The sequence below is a fragment of the Rhipicephalus sanguineus genome, chromosome 4, assembly GCF_013339695.2.
Source record: "Rhipicephalus sanguineus isolate Rsan-2018 chromosome 4, BIME_Rsan_1.4, whole genome shotgun sequence".
Classification (NCBI taxonomy): domain Eukaryota; kingdom Metazoa; phylum Arthropoda; class Arachnida; order Ixodida; family Ixodidae; genus Rhipicephalus; species Rhipicephalus sanguineus.
Window position 1 is genome coordinate 47,309,073 of NC_051179.1, and position 23,522 is coordinate 47,332,594.

General features: G+C 46.3%; 1 protein-coding gene across 1 annotated transcript in view; it reads left to right on the forward strand.

Moving 5' to 3' along the window:
* Positions 1 to 23,522, forward strand: part of LOC119389910 (vigilin) — a 53,071-nt gene that overhangs the window by 21,426 nt on the left and 8,123 nt on the right. Inside the window, exons 7-14 of the mRNA XM_037657340.2 lie at positions 137 to 310; positions 5,195 to 5,572; positions 10,842 to 10,928; positions 11,591 to 11,725; positions 14,179 to 14,472; positions 15,195 to 15,422; positions 21,029 to 21,244; positions 22,883 to 23,095. Coding sequence (XP_037513268.1) covers positions 137 to 310; positions 5,195 to 5,572; positions 10,842 to 10,928; positions 11,591 to 11,725; positions 14,179 to 14,472; positions 15,195 to 15,422; positions 21,029 to 21,244; positions 22,883 to 23,095 — 1,725 coding nt within the window. The remainder of the gene's footprint in view (positions 1 to 136; positions 311 to 5,194; positions 5,573 to 10,841; positions 10,929 to 11,590; positions 11,726 to 14,178; positions 14,473 to 15,194; positions 15,423 to 21,028; positions 21,245 to 22,882; positions 23,096 to 23,522) is intronic.

Sequence of the window (23,522 nt, forward strand, 5' to 3'; positions counted from 1 at the left end):
CAGGCTGAAACCAGTTATACAAGTTTCTCCTGTTGCAGCCTTCCTGAATGTTTCTTTGGCCACTTCGGTTATACTGATTTCTTTTGTTGATTCGTTGGGTTCACCCAACAAGTAAGGCACCAATGTTTCCCCACAGGTGAACGTTACGTTTCCGGAGCCTGGATCACGCAACGACAAGGTCCTGATCCGTGGTCCAAAGGAGGATGTGGAGGCATGCCATAGGCACATGAGCCAGATCTGCCAGGAGCTGCAGGCCTCCAGCCATCGTGTGGACCTGGTGCTCTTCAAGCAGTTCCTCAAGCACCTTCAGGTATGCCAGCATAGGGCTATGTTGGGTAAAATGTTGAACTCTGTAATAAGACCTGTAATGAACATAGGGGCTGTAATGAGACTACTTCAAAACTATATGTAGTAACCCTTCACGAGTTTTTACTTATGCAAATCGAAAGCGCACTTCGGTGCACTGTTTTTAAAGCTACCATTTATTTCTGACGTAACATAGACCGGCACGGTGCGTAGTACTGAAGCATACTCAAATATCTGTAAACATGGGCAGTTTACTTGCCCTGAAATCGCCAATTAAGGGGATATGTGGGCCTTTGAAAAATATTTTTCAAAATTTGAGTTAGAATGATGAAAATTTCAAGGTTTATGTAGTTTTGTATGCTGATCTTAAATACACAGCTTGTTTTAATGTATGTTATACCATTCTTCCTTAACAGAGACATTTTGGTAAAAATCTTGTCATCTTTCCAAAAAAATGTACTGCATAGTTTTTGCTAAACTCCGTGTCGTTATAACCTACTGTAACCAAGGAGTGCCAAACAACAAGTTTCGTCATTCTAGCTTGTCTAGAACAAAAGTTGTAGGCATTTGAAGTTCATGTTTGCAGTACCAGCTCGATTACTTTGATCAAAAGTGACATTTGTTTTAATAAATAACATTATCTTGCATTACTTGGTAGCAGTACGGCACTTACCAAACACTTAGGTTCTAAACAAAAGAAGAATGATTAAAATTGGGCTTGTGGAAGCTGAGAAAACGTGATCAGAAGATTGCACACTGGCTGAAAAAATGAAACTGAGAAAATCAGAAAAGACTCAAAGCATTGTTTTTAAGGGGGGAAGAGGCACTTTGACATGAAGCATCTTTTTATTTAAGTTAGTTTTAAGTTAGTTTATTTAAGTTAGTATTTAACTCAGTTTTTATGTAGCCCCTATGACAATTTTTTAAATTAATCATTCATTAAAATTTCGTTTAATCACCTTTTTGATATATTGGCTACTCGGATCCTGCTGAATTAAATGTCATTGCATTCTACAGTTATCAGAGTTCAAAAAGCAAATTTTATGGTTCTAGCTTTCCTACAACAAAAGTTATGAAGCTTCAAAGTTTGCCATTCGATTACCGAGAAAATATATTTTTATTTTCTCTCTTGTAAAAACTTGCGCTTTTCTATAGTAACATATGACACTTTGTTGCACTCACTAAACATCCAGCTTTTCAGTAATACAAAAATGATCAAAATCAAGTGCACCAAAGCTGAGAAACGCTCGCTAAAAAATGAAAGGTTGCCAAAAAATTGAAACTGAGAAAAAAGCAAAAAACAAAGCTCTGTATCTTCAAGGAGCGCTACACAAGTAAAAATGCTTTACTTTGCAAATAAATGCCTTAGAAGACACCAGGAGAGTAGTTTATCACATTTTCCAATCGAAACGGCCCCAGTGCATGTCCTTTCAAGCAGTTTGTTGATTGCGGAGAAGTCGACGATGCCGTAGTTAGCCGCCGACGGGTCAGAGCCCTCGCACGCTGTTGCGAGCGTCCGCAACTTGCGCTCGCTAGCGGAAGTTGCCGATAAGCCGGAGATCTTCAGTCTTTTTCTGCTGTTGCGCACGATCGGCGCTAGTCAAGAACGTCGTGTCGATCCTGACGTCGTCAAGGCGGCCGCCGACACAGGTGAAGTCGGCATTTCGACCGATGAATCGCGTTCCCCCGCCACGCCGTCCTCCGCTGGATGCGCTTCTTATGCACCCGAGCCGTGATCTCGCTTTTTTTTTTTTTTTCGAATTTATGAGCGCTGCGCAACTTTCGATGTGGCTTCGCCACGATCAAAGTTCCAAAACGCGGCCGAGAGCGTAGGCCTAATTCACTCCCGGCGGCTGCGGCGCACTTCGTCTAGCTCGCTTGGCGCCGTGCCAGTAAGCCGCCGCAACGTGCAGTCTTTGTTGAGGATGATAAAAACGCCTGCTCCAGTTTCTTGCCAGCTTGCGCGGGTTGGAACTTTACGGACGAAAATCGACGAGAACAACACAGTTATACTACGGCGACATCACTTGCCGCTTTGCGTGCACTGTAGCAGACAGCGCGGGAGGCCCGACGAATCGGAAGGCGTTATTTAGTCACGTGGGCTCACTGTGCCAATAGGCTCACGCGGAGGGACCTTTTTTTTGGCGCGGATTTTCTACATGAATTCTGAGTGGACGGAAACAAGGGCGGCGGGATATTCAAGAAAAAGCGCGGCTCTTTCGAATGCGACCAAGATGGCTGCCGTAGGGAACGTAGAACGGCAACAGCGCAGCGCTGAATAAGCCCGTTTTTTACGCGTTCATCGCTAAAAATTTAGCTCGCTGATGGCACATAAAATGCTGTCACGGCTAAAATACTGATCTAAGACGAATGAAAATTGGCGAGGTTATGCATCAGTAGCGGCAGAATCCAAATAAAACATTTTCAAAAATTCGATTTTTTTTCTGATTTTCGGTCTCAAAGACCCGCTTCCCCCCTTAAAGGCGTAGGCATTTTTCACTGTTGAAATTTTCACTGGAGTCCTGCGCTAAAGCTTAGTAAGATAAGGAATGGAAAAAGTAAATTCGACACAGCGGCAGTAAAACGTTTAGATGTTACTGAAGTTTAGAGATATCAGATTTGGGGGGGGGGGGTGAGGGTTTACTATACACATGGTGCATTATTAATGGGCAGCTTGTGGCTGTGCAAATGATGCATATCACACAGTCGGGTAGTAAGAGCAGAGTGGTCTACTTGATATGCAACCAACAGCAAAGCTTGCGGTTGGCAGAATGTTCAAGAAAGCCATATTCTCGCTTCCTCTGGGAACATAAACTCGAAATATTCCAGCCTGTTGTTTGTATGGCAACCTATACTGTCATCAGCTACATTAGAAACCCACTGTGGTGGTCTAGTGGTTATGGTGTTGGATTGCTAATTCGAAGATTGCGGGATCGAATCTCGGCCGCTGCGGCTGCATTTCGATGGAGGTGAAATGCTAGAGGCCCTGTACTTAGATTTAGGTGCACGTTAAAGAACACCAGATGCTCAAAAAATTACGGAGCCCTCCACTACGGCGTCCCTCATAATCGTATTGTGGTTTTGGCACCTAAAACCTTAACAATGGTTATTATTACAGCATAGACCGCTTATAACGTAAGTCGCCGGAGTCGCGAATATCCGCACTATAAGCGGTACCGCACTATAACCAAAACGACATTTTTGAAAGGTTGCACGTGTGCAGAACATGACCAACAGGCAGGCGCGGGATTCCGAGTATCGAGGCATGCGACTGGGACATAAGTTTGCATCTGCTTACACTTCAAAATGTCGAACGGTTAGCGTCCGCGGACCCGCGGTGCCGACATAACGAACGTGGAAAGAATGCGCCGTCACGGGAAGTTGCCGCGGTAACACACTGCGCATGCGCGATGTCGAAAACGGTGGCGACCACAAACCACCACTCGAGTGTTTCACACGCACGCCTGCGTTTTCGTTGAAGATGTAAGTCACCCCTTCTAAATGCAACAACTGCAAAATGTTTCATTGACTCGGCACCAAACCCAACTTCTGTACTGCGCGGCCTCCGACATGGCAGCTAGTGCTCGTTAGGCCTAGCGTGCGCGTTGCAACTTGGCATGCCGTCGCGAGAAGCTTGCCCTAGACAACACGGAGATTGGACGTAGAAGAGATCGCACTCGCGAGCTAAACAAACGGCATCACGCGTGAAACGAAGTTTCGGTTCGCGGTCGGGAGAACAGCCGCGGCAACTATCCTGAAAAAGTCTTTCAAGCTTGTAAGTCCGCCTGTTGGTGGCAAAGGCGAAAGCTCAATCGCGTCTCAAAGCATTGTTACTTGCGGGGGAATCGAGGCTGCACACGCGATATCTGCGCTCTACGACGAAGCAACTACAGTGGACTCTCAGTAAACGGAAATCTGTTAAACGGAATTGCTGCTTAAATGGAACAACTGCCTTTAGTATTATTGGTTTCATACCTGAATGTTTCAACACAGTTCATCTCTCAGTAAACGAAACTCTTGTTAAACGGAACATATTTTCCTGGTCCCTTCAGGTTCCGTTTAATGAGAGTCTACTGTATTTTCCCGACGGAGACAAACAGCGGTAACGCGCTCTTGATGCGGACGCGGTCGCCCGTACGTAGCGGAGCGCGCATGTTAAGCGGCCGAAGGGGGCAAAGGCTTCTCCGTCAGCCACGCAACCGCTCCCCCTTCTCACACCACGCACCCGCGCCGGGCTGCTGTCCCCCACCGCCATCCCCTTTTTTTTCTCCCCCCATCGCTCCTTGTTCATTCGTTCCGCGTCCCCTCCTTCTTTGTAACACCGTCGCCGCTCTCTCCCCCGCCGGCGCATCTCCGCCGAGAAGCACGCTTGCTCCCTCGCATCTCTGAGAATGTTCCGGCAGCCGCATTATAACCGCTCTTTCATCTCGGGGGACTGCACAATAAGCGGTATGTGTATACATCGAGTTCTATGGGAGGGTAAACAGGAGTCAGAAAAAACCGCATTACACCTCGATATAACGAACATGGATATAACGAATTATCGGTTATAACGAAGTAAATGAAGAATAGTCTTGTAATAGCTACAGTGTTAAAAATAAACGGTTATAACGAATTTTCGGATATAACGAAGTTATTTTTGTGGCAGATGTGACTTTGTTATAATGAGGTTTGAGTGTATAGCCGGTACTGCACTCTAAGCGGTTACGTTGTAAGTGGTCTAAGCTGTATAGTAACTAGATTAGAAGCTATACAAACTCATAGAGCAGAAATTTGCATTCATAGTGGAGCCGATGTCCCGTAAAGTTGTGCTGTTAAATGTACATTCCACATTAGAGCATGGTGGTCCAGAAGCTAAACTTTTCTTCTCTCTCCGTATTCATTGTAGGGCAAGGGTCGGCCGCTGGTCCGGCGCATCCAGCAGGAGACGGAGGCACGGATCGACCTGCCGCTCGAGTCCAGCAACTCGGACGTGGTCATGATCACAGGCAAGAAAGAGAATGTGGCCGCCGCCAAGGATAAGCTGCTGGAGGCACAGCGCGAGCAGGCCGACGTCGTCGAGGTGCACCTGATGATCCCCTGCAACCTGCACAACGCCATCATCGGAGCCAAGGGCCGCCTCATCCACTCAATCATGGAGGACTGCGGCCGTGTCCAGATCACCTTCCCCCAGCAGGACTCTAAGAGCGACCGTGTCACCCTCAGCGGACCCAAGGACGACGTCGACAAGGCCAAGAAGCAGCTGCTCAACCTGTCCAATGAAAAGGTGCGTGCTTTTCCAGTCAATCCTTTCAGGGTCAGTGACATACATGTACGTCCTCGGCGAACACCTTCAAGATGGTCAATGGCGTCTATGTAGAATTCCTCAAAGGGTGACTGCTCTGTTACTCTCTCGTTTATTGCTCCCCGCGATGCGATTACGCCCGTTTCCATGCAGGTGCTGACTGCACATCTGCTCTAATGAACGTATCTTTGCATCCAATGCGTGATTCTGTCCCTCTCTCTCTCTTCTGTCTCTTTTCGCCCCTTTGTCCCTTTCCCTGGTGCCCTAGTGCAGGGTAGCAAACTGGACGTGTTTGGTTTACCTCCCAGCCTTTCCTTGCATTCTCTCAAATGCGACAGTCTTTGGCTGTACGTGTACACAAGGTCACTTGGGATTTGACAACGGGTTTCGGATCTGGTATATGTGCACTTGCAGTGATGGAAGTGCTGCTCCAGTTGCTCCAAACTGTGCCAAAAGAGAAATGCTGCTACATGCTGCTCCAAACTAATTTTTGTTAGTACAGTAAAACCTCATTAATTCGAACTCAAGCATTTCGAAGTCCCACATAACTTGAAGGATTTCTGCGGCCCCGTATTTTGCAATGTAAATTTGAGTGGATAACTTGAAGCAGTGATCAGTACCAGCCCGGTTAATTCGAAAAATTTGGGTGCCATGTGCCAATTCCTGATCCCGCTTTAGCCCCAAATCCCCAGAAACGATGGCCCTTAGGAGCCACAAGGCAATGCAGTGTAGTGATACTAATAAGTGACAAGTGAAGCATCTTAGCCTCGCTGCTGCCAGCGCAAGAAAACAGAAAAAAAAAAACGGTCTCGTGGTCAGTTGAAGTGTGCGCCTGCGGAACAGAAGGCATGCTTCACTGCAACACAGCGGTGACACGTGGGCGGCATGACGTATGCTTGTCTCAACGTCAGCACGTCATGATTTACCCATTCTTTCCGGGAAAATAGAGAAATTAATAGAGGATGGTCTGATGGACTTCGCGATGTATGTGAACCTCCGATTGGCAGTTGTTCTAGCAATTTGCGCACTTGCACTGCTGGTGGAGTACTTGCTTGCAACACCTACTTCGAAAACTCAGTTGAAAACTTCAATGATCATCTTTACACCCAGAACACATCACGAATTCTGTCACACTGGTCATTATTAAATACTTCATTTTACCAGACAGAATGGGCGAATGGTCGCATGACGATGCGCTGATGCTGCGAGGAGCAGGTGGCATGCTGCCCCGCGTGTCAGTACTGTGTTACAGTGAAGCACGTCTACTTTTCCGCAGCCGCATATTTCAGTTGACCACGAGACCGTCTTTTTTTACCCTCTCTTTCTTTTTTTTTTCTTGCGCCGGCAGCAGCGAGGGCCGCCGTTTCCCCGGTTTAGCGGCAAAAATTGGGACCGGGTATTGCTGGAAAACATAACCCTTGGAGCCGCAAACTAGCAGGCACAGCAGACAACCACCTCTGATTACTTTCAGTAATTCAAAGTTCCTTGCATCCTGCTCTTTGTATGTTTGGTTAATTAAAAAACCCGCTTAATTACAGCTCAGACCACTTATAACGTAACCGCTTACAGTGCAATACCGGCTATAATGCGTTTTTTTCTTACTCGTGTTTACCCTCCCATAGAACTCCATGTATACGCATACCGCTTACTGTGCAGTCCCCCGAGATGAAAGACCGGTTATAATGCTGCTGCCGGAACGTTCTCAGAGATGCGAGGGAGCGAGCATGCTTCTCAGCGGAGATGCGCCGGTGGGGGGAGAGAGCGGCGACGGCGTTACGAAGGAGGAGCGGACGCGGAACGAACGAACAAGGAGCGGGGGGAGAAAAAAGGGGGGGGATGGCAATGGGGGAGAGCAGCCCGGCGCGGGTGCGTGGTGCAAGGAGGGGGAGCGGTTGCGTGGCCGACAGAGAAGCCTTTGCACCCTTGACATGCGCGCTTTGCCCCGGCCGCATGACATGCGCGCTCCGCTACGCACGGGCGCCCGCGTCCGCATCAAGAGCGCGTTACCGCTATTAGTCACCGTCGGGAAAACAGTTGCTTCGTCGTAGAGCGCAGATATCGCGCGTGCAACCTCGATTCCCCCGCAAGTAACAATGCTTTGAGACACGATTGAGCTTTCGCCTTTGCCACCAACAGGCGGACTTACAAGCTTGAGAGACTTTTTCAGGATAATTGCCGCGGCTGTTCTCGCGACCGCAAACCGAAACTGCGTTTCACGCGTGATGCCCTCGATTTAGCTCGCGAGTGCGATCTCTTCTACGCCCGATCTCCGTGTTGCCTAGGGCATGCTTCTCGCGGCGGCATGCCAAGTTGCAACGCGCACGCTAGGCCTAAAGAGCACTAGCTGCCATGTCGGCGGCCGCGGACTACAGAAGTTGCGGTTCGGTGCAGAGTCAATGAAACATTTTGCAGTTGTTGCATTTAGAAGGGGTGGCTTACATCTTTAACGAAAACACGGGCGTGCGTGTGAAACACTCGAGTGGTGGTTTGTGGTCGCCACCGTTTTCGACATGGCGCACGTGCAGTGTGCTACCACGGTGACTTCCCGTGACGGCGCATTTTTTCCGCATTCGTTATGTCGGCACTGCAGGTCCGCGGACGCTAACCGTTCAACATTTCCAAATGTAAGCAGACGCAAACTTACATCCCATTCGCATGCCTCGATAGTCGGAATCGCGCGCCTACCCGTTGGTCATGTTTTGCACACGTGCAACCTTTCAAAAATGTTTTGGTTATAGTGCGGTACCGCTTATAATGCGGATATTCGCGACTCCGGCGACTTACGTTATAAGCGGTCCATGCTGTAGAAGGTTTTGTCACAGTACCAGTGACTTTGAATTAACGAGGTTTTACTGTAACTGTTCCAAACCTGCTCCAAAATAGCACTTAAGAAAATAAAGACAAGGAATAACAGTCCTGACGAGCTGGCAAGCCCTAAAGGAATCAACAACAATCTGTATATTATCATGCTAGTAGGCTAGTATACAGCTTTATCGGCTGTGGCGTCGTTTATGCAACAAGAACTGGCGTACGCAGCATGTAACTCATTTGGCTGTTTTTGTCAGCTTGACATGCAGGCTATTTGTGAAATATGAAAATGACCGAAATTGCTTCGATTTCATACCAATTATGAACCGCTGCTTTGGCAACAGTTATGTGACTGTGGTTACTTCTATAATGTGGTACTCTTATCTGTTTGATCTGATTTCTGCCACTAGTACTGGTATTTTAGACATACAGTCGAATCCCTCTAACGAAATTACCGGGGAACCAATTTTTGTTCGTTCTCGGGAGAATTTCGTTGCAAAAATGGAAAAATACGCGTACACAGTTATTTTGCGCATCCAAAGTTTATTTAAACAAGTTGCTGATCTTGCTGTTTCACGTTGCTTTAAAGGAGCTTGGCGGCTCGAGCTTTGCAGCTTAAGGGGGGACATGGCACTTGAAAAAAAGTTTTTTATTTCTTGATCATTTTTGATGAAACTTCCTGCGTTTATGTATATTTGTGTGCTAATTTCAAGTATGCAATTATTTTTGTAGTATGATGTGTAGTTTTTAAAATACAAAATATTTCATGTGCCACTTGGGGAGCAAGTTTTTTTCTAAACTGAGTTAATTACAAAGTAAACCAGCATATCACGATAATCTGCAATTGGAACTGTGTGCAGTGCAACAAAAATGGATGTTCTAAACCCATTAGAACAAAAGTTATGGTATGTTGAACATTCACAAGTGAAATTCTAGCTTGAAATTGACTTGCTCGCGAAAGTTCAACATACCATAACTTTTGTTCAAATGGGTTTAGAACATCCATTTTTGTTGCACTGCACACAGTTCTGATCGCAGATTATCGTGGTATGCTGATTTACTTTGTAACTAACTCAGTTTAGAAAAAAACTTGCTCCCCAAGTGGCGCATGAAATATTTTGTATTTTAAAAACTATACATCATACTATAAAAATAATTGTATACTTGAAATTAGCACGCAAATATGCATAAAGTCACCAAGTTTCATCAAAATCGAGCAAGAAATAAAGAAAAATTTTTAAGAGCAGTGTCCCCCCTTAATAAGCTTTGCTTTACTTTGTCGTCAACATGGGTGCCGAGAAAAATGCCAATTAATGATGTCAAAAGCATCAAGAACTTCGCACGAACTTGCGTGCCTTTCTTGTGTTTTCTTGCTTTCCTCATTCTTGTCATCACATCTCATATTCTTTGCACGCACTTTTGATGATAGCGTCGTCGCTGAACTCTTTGTGCACTATCGGGTCGGTGTCAGCTCACAGAAAGTTGTGCGGTTCAATAGCGTCTGGTATCGCTCCATCGGCACAGCGAAGCGTGTCCCATGCTTCAGCCAGTGGCTGCAGGTCGTCACTGTTTGCAGAAGAAACACCCGCTTCTGTCTCCAGCATTTTCGAACTTTTGGGTTCCCAACTAGCTCACGGGTTGAAAAAAATGTTGCGGATCACTACCTTAAACTTTCATTATTGTGGGAGTGCTTTTTAAAATCTGTTCACTGTCGGAAGGGGGCAAATGCATTGAACTCTATGGAAGTTCTCCACGGACGCCAGATTTGTTCGTTGCCACGAGAATTTCATTCTTGAGGGCTTCTGTTATTTCACGGCGCATTCGATAACCAACCATCTTATTGTTTGTTTTTTGAAATTTATTTATTGTTGTTTTGAAATCTTTCATAATAAATATTACAGTAGACTCTTGTTAAACGGAACCTGAAGAGACCAGGAAAATGTGTTCCATTTAACAGGAGTTCCGTTTACTGAGAGATGAACAGGAGTGCAGAATCCAAGTATGAAACCAATTATATTAGATGCAGTTGTTCCGTTTAAGCAGCAGTTACGTTTAACAGATTTCCGTTTACTGAGAGTCTACTGTATTTGTGAGACACTCCAGTAATGCTTTGAACTCCAGGAGTTGTATGGAATATTTTGCCATCTGCTTAAACACCAGTAGCTGCTCCAAAGCTGTACTTTTTCTGCTCCAAAATCTGCTCCGAAAAGTGAAAAGTCACTTCCATAACTGCACTTGTTAAAAGGACAAGTGTAGTGATGGAAGTGACCCTTGCTTGAATATTGATTGTGCCTTGCAAGTGCGTGATAGCGAATTTCCTTGTGCGCTCAGGTTTACATTGCATTGCACCACAACTGATAAACGATGAAAGGATGCAATGAACAGTGGGCAAGTTGAGGCCTGGACAACATCCACGAATTGAATCTTTTCCATTTTATTTCAGCAATTGTCCAGTTACACAGAGGAAGTCCGTGCGCAACCAAAACACCATCGTTTCTTGATCGGCAAAAATGGCTCCAACATTCGCAAGGTACGTTCTTCGGGGTTTACAAAGATTTCCTGCATTTCTTTCAGCGTATAAAAATAGTGTGTGGACATTGTTTACTATACTACATTACAAATATAGCGCACATATCTTTGAGTTGCTTAAAAGGAGTACTGACACCTAGTTTCAAAGTTGACTTTACTCTATCGTACAAATCTGCTGTATACAGAGACGGCTCTGGCCAAGTGTGAAGCTCAGGAAATGCTGAGATATTTTATTTTGACATTAAAGTCAATTTTTCGCACTCGCACTTACTGACATCAGCATTAGCATGATGTCAGGCTGGTGACTTTACACACCTGTGATGATGACGTCAGGTACCGAAACATGCGGATTGGCCACTTGTGCGTCACCAGGTGAGCCGCAGGGCGGAGGGGTCGTGGAAACTTCACAATATCTTGCACGAGCATGTGACCAGAAGCTCATACTGCGTCGTGATGTTGGGGTTCAGCAGGCACCGAAACTAGCTCCTAGAAACATGTTGTAATTCATTTTTCAGAGTGCACTCACGCTTACAAGTGCATATTCCAGGCTCTTGAGGGCTTGGTCTTTCATTTGATGCAAAAAAATAACAACTGGAAGTTTTCGTGTCGGTACCCTTAATGTTTGCTGGTTCAGTGCTGACATTGTTCGTAATATATTCACAGGTGAGGGAGAAGACCGGTGCGAGGATCATCTTCCCAACAGATCGCGACGAGAACCAGGACACCATTGTCATCATTGGCAAGAAGGAGGCTGTGCTGGATGCTAAGAAGCAGCTTGAAGAAATGATCGAAAGCCTGGTCAGTCTGCGGCATCACTTTTGTGAATCTGTGTCTGTTTGTGTTGTGTGAGAAAGTGGAAGGCTTATATTTAGGGATGGGCGAATAGTAGGGGTGTGCGAATGATGAAATTTCACCTCGAATCGAATTCAAATCGAATAGTGCCAAATAGTGGCCAAAAATATCGAATTGACACAAAGTGCTTTTCATGTCTGCGTTTTTTCGTTGGTCCTGTGTTTTATACTTCATGCCCAAAGAACTACAGTCGAACCCGAATATACAGTCGCCGACCATTTATCTGGACGCTGAAAAATCGGACATGCTCGTTTATTTAAACACCTTCGTGGCACCACCACTTGTCCCAATAAAGTAACGTACAGTAATACCTCGTTAACTCGAACTCGCATATCTCGAAAAATCGGCTAAGTCGAAGTTTTCCACGGTACCGAACAATTTCCCATAGGTGCAATGTATTTATTGCCCTTTATCTCGAAGTATTTCCGTGCCCACTTTCGGTTGTCTCGAAATCTCGACTGAGCATGGAACCAAAACTTCGCCGCCGAACCATTTCACAAAATACTAGCGGCAAAATGTCATACGTTTCACAAGGTTCGCGCGAGGCTGCCACGTTTCGCATCAAGCGAAGAAACATGCTTCGCTTGATGCGAAATAAATTTGAGTGCAGCAGCGCGGATGATCGTCACATGCGATGTGTTAAGCAAAAGCATCTCGAGAAAGCTTTGCTAGGTGCAAGTGTTACTGAGAGGCAGACCAGCCTTAGTCGGTCTCTCTGCACTAAATAAAAAGGCAGTGCCAAAAAACACAGCTGGTTAATAGCGCTGGTAGGTCATTATTTTTCTTCAAAACCTTTACAAAGAGCCAGTTTGGCGCTCCTGTTAAGAAACTGGTCAGTAGGGATAACGTTTCTAGATAGAACTGAACTTCTCAATGGAATTTGCCCAACTTTGCTTATCTCGAAGATCTGCTTATCTCGAAATTTTTTCTGGTTTTTGCTACTTCGAGTTAACGAGGTATTACTGTAAACTCACGACCGGAAATTCGGATGCCCCACAGTGTGCCGCTCGATTTTTCGGACTCCGGCTGGCTGATCAAGCGCAATGTTGAACGCCATGACAAACTGTCAGTGATGTTTACAATATTTTTACTAGGTTGCCAGCATCGAAAGGTTGCACTGGCTGGTGCTGGAGGTCGTGCCAGTGTAAAATCCATGCTGAAATTACAGTTGTCGATCTCGAATGCTATGTTTGTTGGCTGCACGTAATGGTCACCTTTTGGGTTTAGCCAGTCTAGTATCCATTGACTGGCTACTACGGCCGAACCGCAGCCCAAGCCAAGCCACGCTCGGAGCCAGCTCGGTGTGGTGTTTGAGAATGACCACGCGTACAACACTGACAAAGAGAGAATCGCACCACAAGCGCTGCAGCACGAACTAGCCTGACGTCTTCCCCTTTTGGCGTTTGAGGGTTTGTGTTGTCAGTTGTTTCTGCGGCTAGGCCTGATCAGCATCTTGCGCTTTGCGTCTCGCTCTCTTGTTTGTTGCTTGGTGTGCAAGGCCAAGCAAGGCAAGGTGTGAAATGGCTCAGACGCCACCTGTTCCATCTGCGCCGTCAGTACTAATGAAGAAATGCAGCAATACAAGACACTGACGATGGCGAAAAATGCAGCGATTATTCACCAGGTGGAAGGCGGCCAACCTCAGTCTGATGTTGCTTGGGAGTTTCTGCAGTGTTGGACGATGACGGTATCGTCTGTCAGGTTCTCGAACCAGTGCAGGGGGACAGTGACTACGATGACACGCTACCCGCACCATAGTTACCAAACGCAGATTTAGTGCAGGCCGTAACAGTGCTATTGACAACCTACAGCGATTACCAAACACTGGCTGAAATACAGGCCATTGACAAGTTTTTCAGGCCACTGGGCCAATAAAGGGGTTTTTTTACTGGTAAATCCTCTTTTTTTTTTTTTTTTGTTCGGACTTTTTTTTTTGTTTGATTGTTCGGACTTTTCGGCAGTTCCTGCCGAGGCCGAATAAATGGTTGGCGACTGTATCGGACACTCAAAAACGGGAATTAGTCTGTTATATCATATAATTCCATGTAAAACTTTACAGAATTTTATTTCCGGTGAATAAGTTGTTTTCATGGCACTTCTTCACAATAATGCAAAGAAGGCAGCTTCACAGCAGTACGTGGGGATTTTTTATTTTGCAGTGGCTTGTAGTTTGGGGGGAGTTTGGATTATATACAGGGATGGGTTATACACGAGAAAATGCAGCATCGATGTAAACAGTGCCTCAGCATCTTCACACGCAGCTGTGTATACTTGTTTGGTGCCGGAAGGCTGCCTTGGCCCTAATGTTGGCCTTGTTTTTCGATATCATACCTAGCGTGCTTCTTTGAATTAGACAGAACCATCTCTCGAACCGCTCTGTCGGTCTGTTCTCAAAACAGGAGAAAGTTGTGGAGGAGGAGATGCGCATCGACCCCAAGTACCACCGCCACTTCGTGGCGCGGCGCGGCGAGGAGCTGCAGCACATCGCCAATGAATTTGGCGGGGTGCAGGTGAGCTTCCCGCGCAGCGGCGACCATAGTGAGGTGGTCACCCTCAAGGGGGCCAAGGAGTGTGTCGAGGGTGCCCGCAAGCGCATTCTCGAGATCGTTCAGGACCTCGAGGCCCGGGTCACCATCGAGTGCGTCATTCCGCAGCAGCACCACCGTACGATCATGGGTGCCAAAGGCCACAAGGTCAGTATGCATCTAATCCATCTCCAAGAGCCGTTGAGTTATGTTAAAGAGACAATGAAAAGAAAAACTATTTTCCTCATATAAAGTACCCTTTCACAGCACCAAAAACACCACTCTTGCCGCAATGAGACACCTGGTAAACGAGAAAACTCGCCAAAAAAAAAAAATGCAGGTGGCGACAACCCTTTGGAAGTTGCCGCACCAACTCGCTGCGACGTCGCAGATTTTGATGGTGCCTGCCAAAGCGTACATAATTTAATTACATTGTGTTCCAATGGAGCCAGAGACCTAACATACCAAGTTTCAGGAAATTATGTTGAGCCAATGTGGCCAAAACACTGAAAAACATAGAAATTTGTGATGTGCTGACATCAATGTGCGAAGATTTTGGCGCAAAACTTGAAAATGAAAGTTTGGCCTTATTTTTTTCTTTTATTATTGTGCCCATGAGGGTAAAATAATGACGATAGAGTTCTCAAAGAATAATTCATTCGTCTAGATATATTCATTGTTTCACTTTATTGTTCCTTTAAATTACTTAGACGAAAATCTACCCGTTATATGCGTGGGATTGCTGGCATGTGTCACATTTCAGTTAGCATCGTTCTTGGTGAGCTCTTGATGCCACATCCGGTTATCTGCAGCCAATCTGTGTGCAGGAATGTGCCTCTGGTGTTATAAAGAAATGTTTCCGGTAGCAACTTCTTGCCTCGCTCCCGTAGGTTCAACGCATCAACCAGGAGTTCAACGTGCACATCAAGTTCCCCGAGCGTGACTTCCGTGATCGGGAGACGCTGGAGAACGGAGACGTGGCGGTGAACGGCGACGTGGCCACCGAGGAAGAGCCGAGCAAGCCGCGCAAGGAAGACCTGATCCTGATCACGGGCAAGCAGGAGGACTGTGAGAAGGCACGCGAGGCCCTGCTGGCTCTGGTGCCTGTCACGCAAGAGGTGCGTGTGTGCTCCCTGTTCTCTTCCCGCTGACTGTGGTAGGCTTTACAAAACCTTAGGCTTCTTGTACGCTCTTGTTCCGTGTTCTCTCACTCTTTAACCCCCTTTGAGTGTTTTCGCCGTACATGTACAGCACAACCTGTATGTTTAAAACGCGCACCTTTATCTATCATTTCTCTTGCTTGACGTGTTCTGCCACACTTCGGGAATACGTGAAATTTTTTTCATGCCCCGATGTTGCTCCGTTGTTTTCTTTTATTGCTTCCCAAAGCGGCGCGCCGGCTATCGCTTGCCCATCAGAGCACATTCGCGGTGTGGCTGGTTTAAAATGCACGCCTTTTTCGATCATTTCTCTTGCTTGGCATGTGCTGGCATGCTTTGGGTTTACATGGAATTTTTTTCATGAGCCGATGTCTGTCCGTTGTTTTTTTTTACTTCTTTTTTTGCTTTTTGAAGTGGCGCGGCAGCTTTCACTTGCACATCAGAACCGTGGTTTCGTTTCCTGTTTAGGGGAGCACAAAGATTTTTTTTACTGGAAAAGTACTCTGGTGCGTTTATTTTTGTATGTCTGTGAGCTGTGTTTAATACAATGCATAATTTTTATTTATAAAAAATCGTATAAGTGTTTTTTTTTTTAGAATTTTGCTTGATGTTACTACGAATAAACCATGTGTATATAACAACAAAAATTTTTTTTGTCATTTACGGTCATGCAAAAAAATTTTAGACAATTTTTTTTCTTAAATAGAATTGTCTGAAGAATTTATTTCAGCAATAAAAAAAATACACATTTTTGTACTGCATTTCGCAAAAAAATTCGACCCTCAAAGGGTTAAAGGCATACCTGCCAAGTCTCCCGGATTACCCAGGAGACTCCCGGATTTTGAACGTTTCTCCCGGTTGTACGGGTCATAAGAAAATCTCCCGGAAATCCAGTTTTGCCCCGCGCGTCCAGTGCATTGCGCGCCCCGTGCATCACGGAGACGCGACGTGGGACGTTTAGCGTACAGATGCGCTACACGCAATTTAAAAATTGATCCTAAATGTGTTATAGGTTATATCAGCCGTTAATATTTCGTAGATGATGCGTTTGTGTACACAAAAATCTATCCCACAAGTTATCTCGCCTTCAAAATATTGTGTCACTACTGATATAAGTGGAGAGCCCAGCACTTAAAAGGGTAGCCGTTACCGATGTCTGTCGAGATAGCGCGTTCGCCAGCGCTCGCGACCGTCCCCGTCTCAACGGCGCCCGTTATGGTCCCTTGCCCAACGAAATAACTGGTGAGCAAGCGACGACAGGCCTCGCACGCGGAGTGATGTTATCGCATGTGCCCTTCGCGCGACGGTGACGGCCGGGTCGTTTCATCTCTACTTCAACCGCGTTCGTCCCTAGCGCTAGCGCGCATTTACTCGCACGTGAAACAGACGATGCGTAAGCGATGTTATCGGTTTGGACTCTGTACAGATCAGCGGCGAGTGCAAAATCGCGCTGACAGTGTCCATATAATTGCTATCGCAGTACCCCCCCCCCCCCCCCCCCCCGCGGTCGGCATACCTCCATAGCCTCCCCCGTTGAGTAGATCTCCCGGATTCCGTTTCTCCAAACTTGGCAGGTATGAAAGGGCCCTTCAAACACTCAACGTCCCATTTTTTACTCGTGGGTTGCGTAGACTGAAGTACGGACTAGGTTGGTACAGCAAGAATGGCAGCGAAAGCGGCACGCAGTCCAAAGTTATTTGAGCTAGGAAATTAAAGAAAAAAAAAATGAATGCCCACCCTCAACTATTTTCGTGGGGTCACATGACCGCATTTCACTCTCCCTGTGAAGTTTCAGAGAGCCCCAATGAAATGAGCTGAAAGCTCCTACGTAGGGGAAGCTTGCATATCATTGTTGCTTGTCCTTTCCAACGTATTGTTGATGTCGTTGCCATAGTAACAAATGTGGTGCCTGACGCCTGACTTGTCAGAACTTGAGCGGGTCGCTACTGCTTCGAAGCGAGGCTGGCGAGGCTTTTTCTGCTGTTCCTTACAACAACATTCCATGTCCTTCCTTCCTCTCATTCTGAGAAGAGAATTTGTAGAGCGGCAAGGGCGGTGAAAAAATGGTCGCCCCTACGCAAGTTCGGTGAGAAGCCAGACAAATTAGAAGACCATTCAATGAAGAGGATTACTTGCACTGCTTCAACAACAATCAAGAGCCTACCATACATGCGGAAAGAGGCAGCTCGCAGACATAACAGGCACAAGAAGAGGGTAGAGGGGGAGGCGTTTTGTATGGACAACAGACTGGAGCAGGCAAAAAAACCAGATGCGAAATGGCAGCCAACACCTCTGTCGTGCTTTGTGGTTGTAGTGATCTTTTTTCTTGCGACGACGTCTATTTGGAGTTCATTGAAAAAGCACAGAAAAGAAAAACGAATCCCAATAGTAATCCCAACTTTTATGCCACGCCACGATCACTTCTAATGTTACATTTATCCAATCATAGGCTGCTGCGCATCGTAATCATTTCTGCCCACAATAGCTCTGGCGAGCGCGACTATGCGCTGATGCGGTCAGCAGCGATGTAGTGATTTCATTGCGTCATTAAAATACTAAATCATTTGATATCAGTGCTTAGACCTATGCTAAAATTATCCCAACCATCAGGTTATGCATCCCGCAAGTAAAAAAGGGGGGGGTTGAATAGCGTTCGAGGGTCCCTTTAATGCCGTAGCCACTTACAGTTGCACACTACTACTTCTTGGGCCTTCAATATGTGCCTTACTTAGGGGTCCTGAACCACTTCAATCGTCGAATGACCTCAGTATTCAAGTTCACTGCCCCACGAATTGATTGATGCAAGAATTTCTCGAATCGGTCAAGAAGAAGCGGAGTTACAGGTATTTGTCGCACACTTTGGGCTTTCTCTCTTCTCTCATCCCAACGAGCGTGCTGGAAGCTAAGCATGGAGGGTTGGCATGGGTGAAAGAACTTGCATCAGCGCACCTGATGAAACACACTCTTCTGTTGCGATTCCTGTGGGCACTAATGTGGGTACTGTGTAATGTTGGCAGATTAAATAGCATGGGGTGTGCACAACTGTAAGATTTGGGTGAGCTGTTCATAGCTGTATTTCCTTTCCACAGGATGTGTATTTTCACCACGCCCGATGAAAGGTTCATGACCCCTTTAACTTGAAGTCGTGAAGAACATGGTGGCAGGTTACATGGCTTCTTAGTCAAGATATGAAAAACGCACTTACCACAAAAAGAGCACTCGCCCAGCACGTCACGAGTGCTCATCCTTTTTTCTGGTCTGTTGTGTGTGTTACTCTAAGCGCATTGTTGTCTCAATCAAAGTTGTGATTTGACTTGGTCGAGTACGCTCAAGCAACACCTGATGGGAACATGCCCCGATAATGCATATTTCTTGCATTAAGATATCGGGCGTTGTGGCTTCAAGGCACATTTTTCGATGTGGAGGTCGGTGTTATGCTAGCATTTTCTTCTATGAAACACCTACACGGCGCTGCTTCAAACTTAAGGAAAGACTGGCTGCAGTGGGGCTTTGCGCATTCAGATTTCAAGGGTTCTGAAAATTTGTTACAATGGAGTTTGAACACACGAGAGCCCCTCAAGAATTTGATGACTTGAGCTGTGTTCCATGGATGGGTACTGCCTACTGTCTTGATGCATGTTTGGTTAGGCTTGTGCGAATAGTAAATTTTAGGTCCGAAGCGAATTCGAAGCGAATAGTGATTTGGTTGAAGCGAATTCGAATAGTTTATATCACGTATTATAAAGAAAAATGAGCATAATTGTCATGACCCAACTAACCAGCGCAATATTTTTAAAGTTGAAACAAGGCACATGCATATGTCATTCTTTTTGGTTCAAAGGGAAGTGGAACCAACTTTGAGTAATAGCAGGATTTGACTTTCGGTAGAATGCAAGTGATAACCTGTAAAATATGTTACGTTTTAAAATTTACTATACTTAGAGCATATAAGCCGGTATAACAAGCTTTTACCCTTAAAAAATGATGAATCGATGCGAGGGTAATACAGTAAAACCTCAATAATTCGAAGTCTGTTATTTCGAAATCTGGCATAATTCAAAGCATTTCTTTGGCCCCGTATTTTGCAATGTAAACTTGAGTGGATAATTTGAAGCGGCGGTCAGTACCAGCCCGTTAATTCGAAAACTTTGGGTGCCATGTGCCATTCCCCGATCCGGATTTAGCCGCAAATCCGCAGAAACGATGGCCCTTAGGAGCCACAAGGCAGTGCAATGTAGCGATACTAATGATTGACAAGTGAAGCATCCCAGCCTCGCTGCCGCCAGTGCGAGAAAAAAACTAAACAAAAGGCGGTCTCGTGGTCAGCTAAAATGTGCACCTGCGGAAAAGAAGACGTGCTTCACTTCAACACAACAGTGACACGCGGGCAGCATGACGCATGCTTCGCTCAGAGTCAGCGCGTCATGATTTACCCATTCTTTCTGAGAAAATAGAGAAATTAAAGGGCAGTCTGAGGAAATTCGCGATGTATGCGAACCTCCGAATGGCAGTTGTTCCGGCAATTTGCTCACTTGCACTGCTGGCGGAGTACTCGCCTGCAATGCCTACTTCGAAAACTCAGACACATCGCGAATTCCGTCACACTGGTCATTATTAAATTCTTTATTTTACCAGAAAGAATGGGCCAATGGTCGCATCATGACACGCTGCGACGAGCAGGTGACATGCTGCCCGCGTGTCACCACTGTGTTGCAGCGAAGCACGTCTTTTCCACAGGCGTGCGTTTCAGTTGACCACGAGACCGTTTTTTTCCCGTTTCTTTTTTTTTTTTTCTTGCGCTGGCAGCAGCGAGGCCAGCCGTTTCCCCGGTTTAGCGGCAAAATTGGGGCCAGGTATTGCTGGAAGACATAACCCTTGTAGCTGCAAACTAGCAGGAACAGCAAACGACCACCTCTGATTACTTCCAGTAATTCAAAGTTCCTTGCATCCCGCTTTTTGTATGTTCGGTTAATTCGAAAACCCGCTTAATTGGATTTATCACAGTACCAGTGACTGAATTCACAAGGTTTTACCGTATGTTCATTTAACCTTGAAGTGGGGCTTCGCGGCAGTGCGGATTTCTCCTGGAAAGGTGTATTCACGGTATAGCACACCTCCACTGCAGTGAAACCACCTTTACAGGGGGTTACATGCGGTTTATATATGTCTATTCGTTCATTTCGAATACTTCGAAATTTCCTAGAATTTAAATTCGTTTCGAATCGAATTTGAATACTGTAATATTCGTTGGTGTGTAGGTGGTAGGCGTTGGTGTGTAGATGATGCGATGACGTTGCCGTAACATATCACAGATCGCCAAAATTTGTGATGCCACATCATGTGGCGTCGCATTATGACATCATCACATGACGTCACTTGGTCAAAGGTTGGCCGATCCCGGAGGCAGTGTAAAACCATGTTTGGTGTGGAAAGCCTTCAGGTAGGGGATGAGGGATTGGTACATAGCGACTTATAATAAAAAGAAGAGGATCGCTAAGGGACCCTGTGAACTGTGCATTTGGCTTTTCTTGAGCTGACCCCTGTGTCACGTTGTGTGCACGCAGGTGGACGTTCCGTTCAAGCTTCACCGCTTCATCATTGGCCAGAAGGGGGCCGGGGTGCGACGGCTCATGGAGGACCACGACGTGAACATCACGGTGCCCCCACAGGCCGACGAGAGTGACACCCTGGTGATCTCTGGCCTGGCCGACAACGTGGCCTCGGCCAAGGAGGCCCTGCTCGAGCGCGTCAACCAGATCCTCGAAGAGGAAGAGGACAGGGTAAGATGGAGCTGCTTTTCGTTTTTGCCCATGGAAACCTGAATGCTGGAAACATGAGGGCTGTATTCTAGTGTGATCAATTTAGTTTGATTGGGGCTGGTGTTTAGTCAAACTCCTTTATGATAAGCTGTTTGGTACATTTTAAATACTTTTCCCTAGAGGTAACCGTTGTAGGGTCTGTAAAGATTGCCGCTCCCGGAACACACGGATACAGTTCACGCCGTCTGGCAACAACTACGAACATGTTTATTAACCCCTTAACTGCTTTGGACGAGCAGAGCTCGTCCTGCCCAAACTGTTCCCAAACTGCTTTGGACGAGCAGAGCTCGTCCTAGCGGAATAGGTACTCCCCTCTAGCGTTCAGGACAAGAGGCACACTTCTACAGCTTAGATTGCATGTAATCCACCAGATGACAGCATTTACTTGGCAATTTATGTTTCTCCTGCGGAAAGAGCGCGGTTTTTGTATGAAAAGATGGCTTGCGTTGGCGGTCACCCATGCATACAGTGTACCCATGCATAACCGGCTCGTCAACACGAAAAACAGGCTTTTCATTTTCATCATCTGCGAGTGATGATAATTCGGATACAGATGTTTATCTTGTGTCCGGAAGTGGAGACTGCGAAGGCGGTGAATTGAGCAACTCCTCCGGTGATGATGAAAACAGCTCGGAAGCGAACATCGCGAGTGCTCGCCAGTGGATCCTGCTTGATGCGGACAATCCTCCTGTGAAGCCTCCTCGCTTTCCATTCTTGGCCGTTCTAGGCAAGACTTTCAACTTGTCATTGCCAGATGGCCTTATGGAATATATTCAGCAGTTTCTTGAAATGTGCTTCGTTTGCTCTCGGAAGCGAGGAGAAAATGGGAAAAAATTGAGAAAGGAAGCTCGATTTTGGTGCAGGAGCTGCAACAAGCATCCTTGCGTTAATCTGTGTTTTGATTTGACTAAGTATGTGGTACAAATATCTTTTTCGACATCGACAAGCTGCTTTTTAGTACAATCAGATTCGAAATCAGCAATAAAAAAAATAGGCACTTTTGGTTGGGAAATTTTCAAAAAAATAAAGCACTTAAGGGGTTAAACACTGCTTTTTCATCACGGCGAGCTCGCCTGCCGAATCTGATGCACAATTAGTAACACACTTACACAATGCCAATACAATACACAGAAAACAACAAAAACAAGCAACATAGCACATATACAACGTATCGCGAATACGGTGTCGTTTACACGATGGGTTTGCGGGAGACGAGCCGCGATATCGTCCCCCATGGACCCACCGCGTTATACGTCCGTCTGCGCACGCCGCCAAACGCCAAGAAAGAGCCTCGCTGCTGTTTTCTGTGAGGCTGCCTAACCTCTTTTCTGCCAGGCGGCGTTACTGGTGCCACCTCTCTAACCTGACACCGTGCGGTCACAACGCCACCACTCGCTCGGCGGCTGTTTATGCTAACTGCAGCTTATCTGCGAGACGGGTGTGCACCATGAGGCGTGAACAACATTACAGGGGGGTGATAGCACCCCCACACGTCTCACTGTAGTGTCACCTTAGCGTTGCTATTGCAGTCTTTTCTTCCTCTGTTGTTTTCTTCTTCGTAAGTTGTAATGTTGTGATTTTGTTTGCTCAATCGTGCAGAAGCTGCGCAGCTTCCACCTGGACGTTGAGGTGGATTCCAAGTACCACCCTAAGATCATTGGCTGGCGAGGTGCCGTCGTCACCAAGATTCGCAAGGACCACAATGTACAAGTGCAGTTCCCCGAGAAGGGCGAAAACATCATCACCATCATCGGCTACGAGAAGAACGCTTGCAGCGCTCGCGACGAGATCCTGCGCATCGTGAAGGAATGGGTGAGTGTTTGTTGCCAGTGTTCCCTGTGCCAGGACAGGTTGTGCAGGACTTTCAATGAGATGGTGTCATTGCCAAATTGATTGGAGCATGCGCGCAGTTGCGTTAGCGAATAACCAGCGTCAGTGATTTGAAGTAACGGGGGGGGGACTTAGTGATTTTCAGTTAGTATGTGCGAAGAATATGTTATCCTTAACAATAAATGCTGCCAACTTTGTGGCACAAGTTACTGCCGTATTTTCTCACGTGTAACCTGCACACGACTTGAAAAAGATTCGAAGCTTAAAGTCAAGGCGAAAAATGCAAATTCCAGTCTCTAAAGATGGCTTCACGGCAGTGCTTCACAGCTATGCAAGGAAGCCAGCTTCGTGCCAATAAACGGGGATTATACATTGAAAATTTTCCGTGCAAATCATTGAGGGTGCAGCT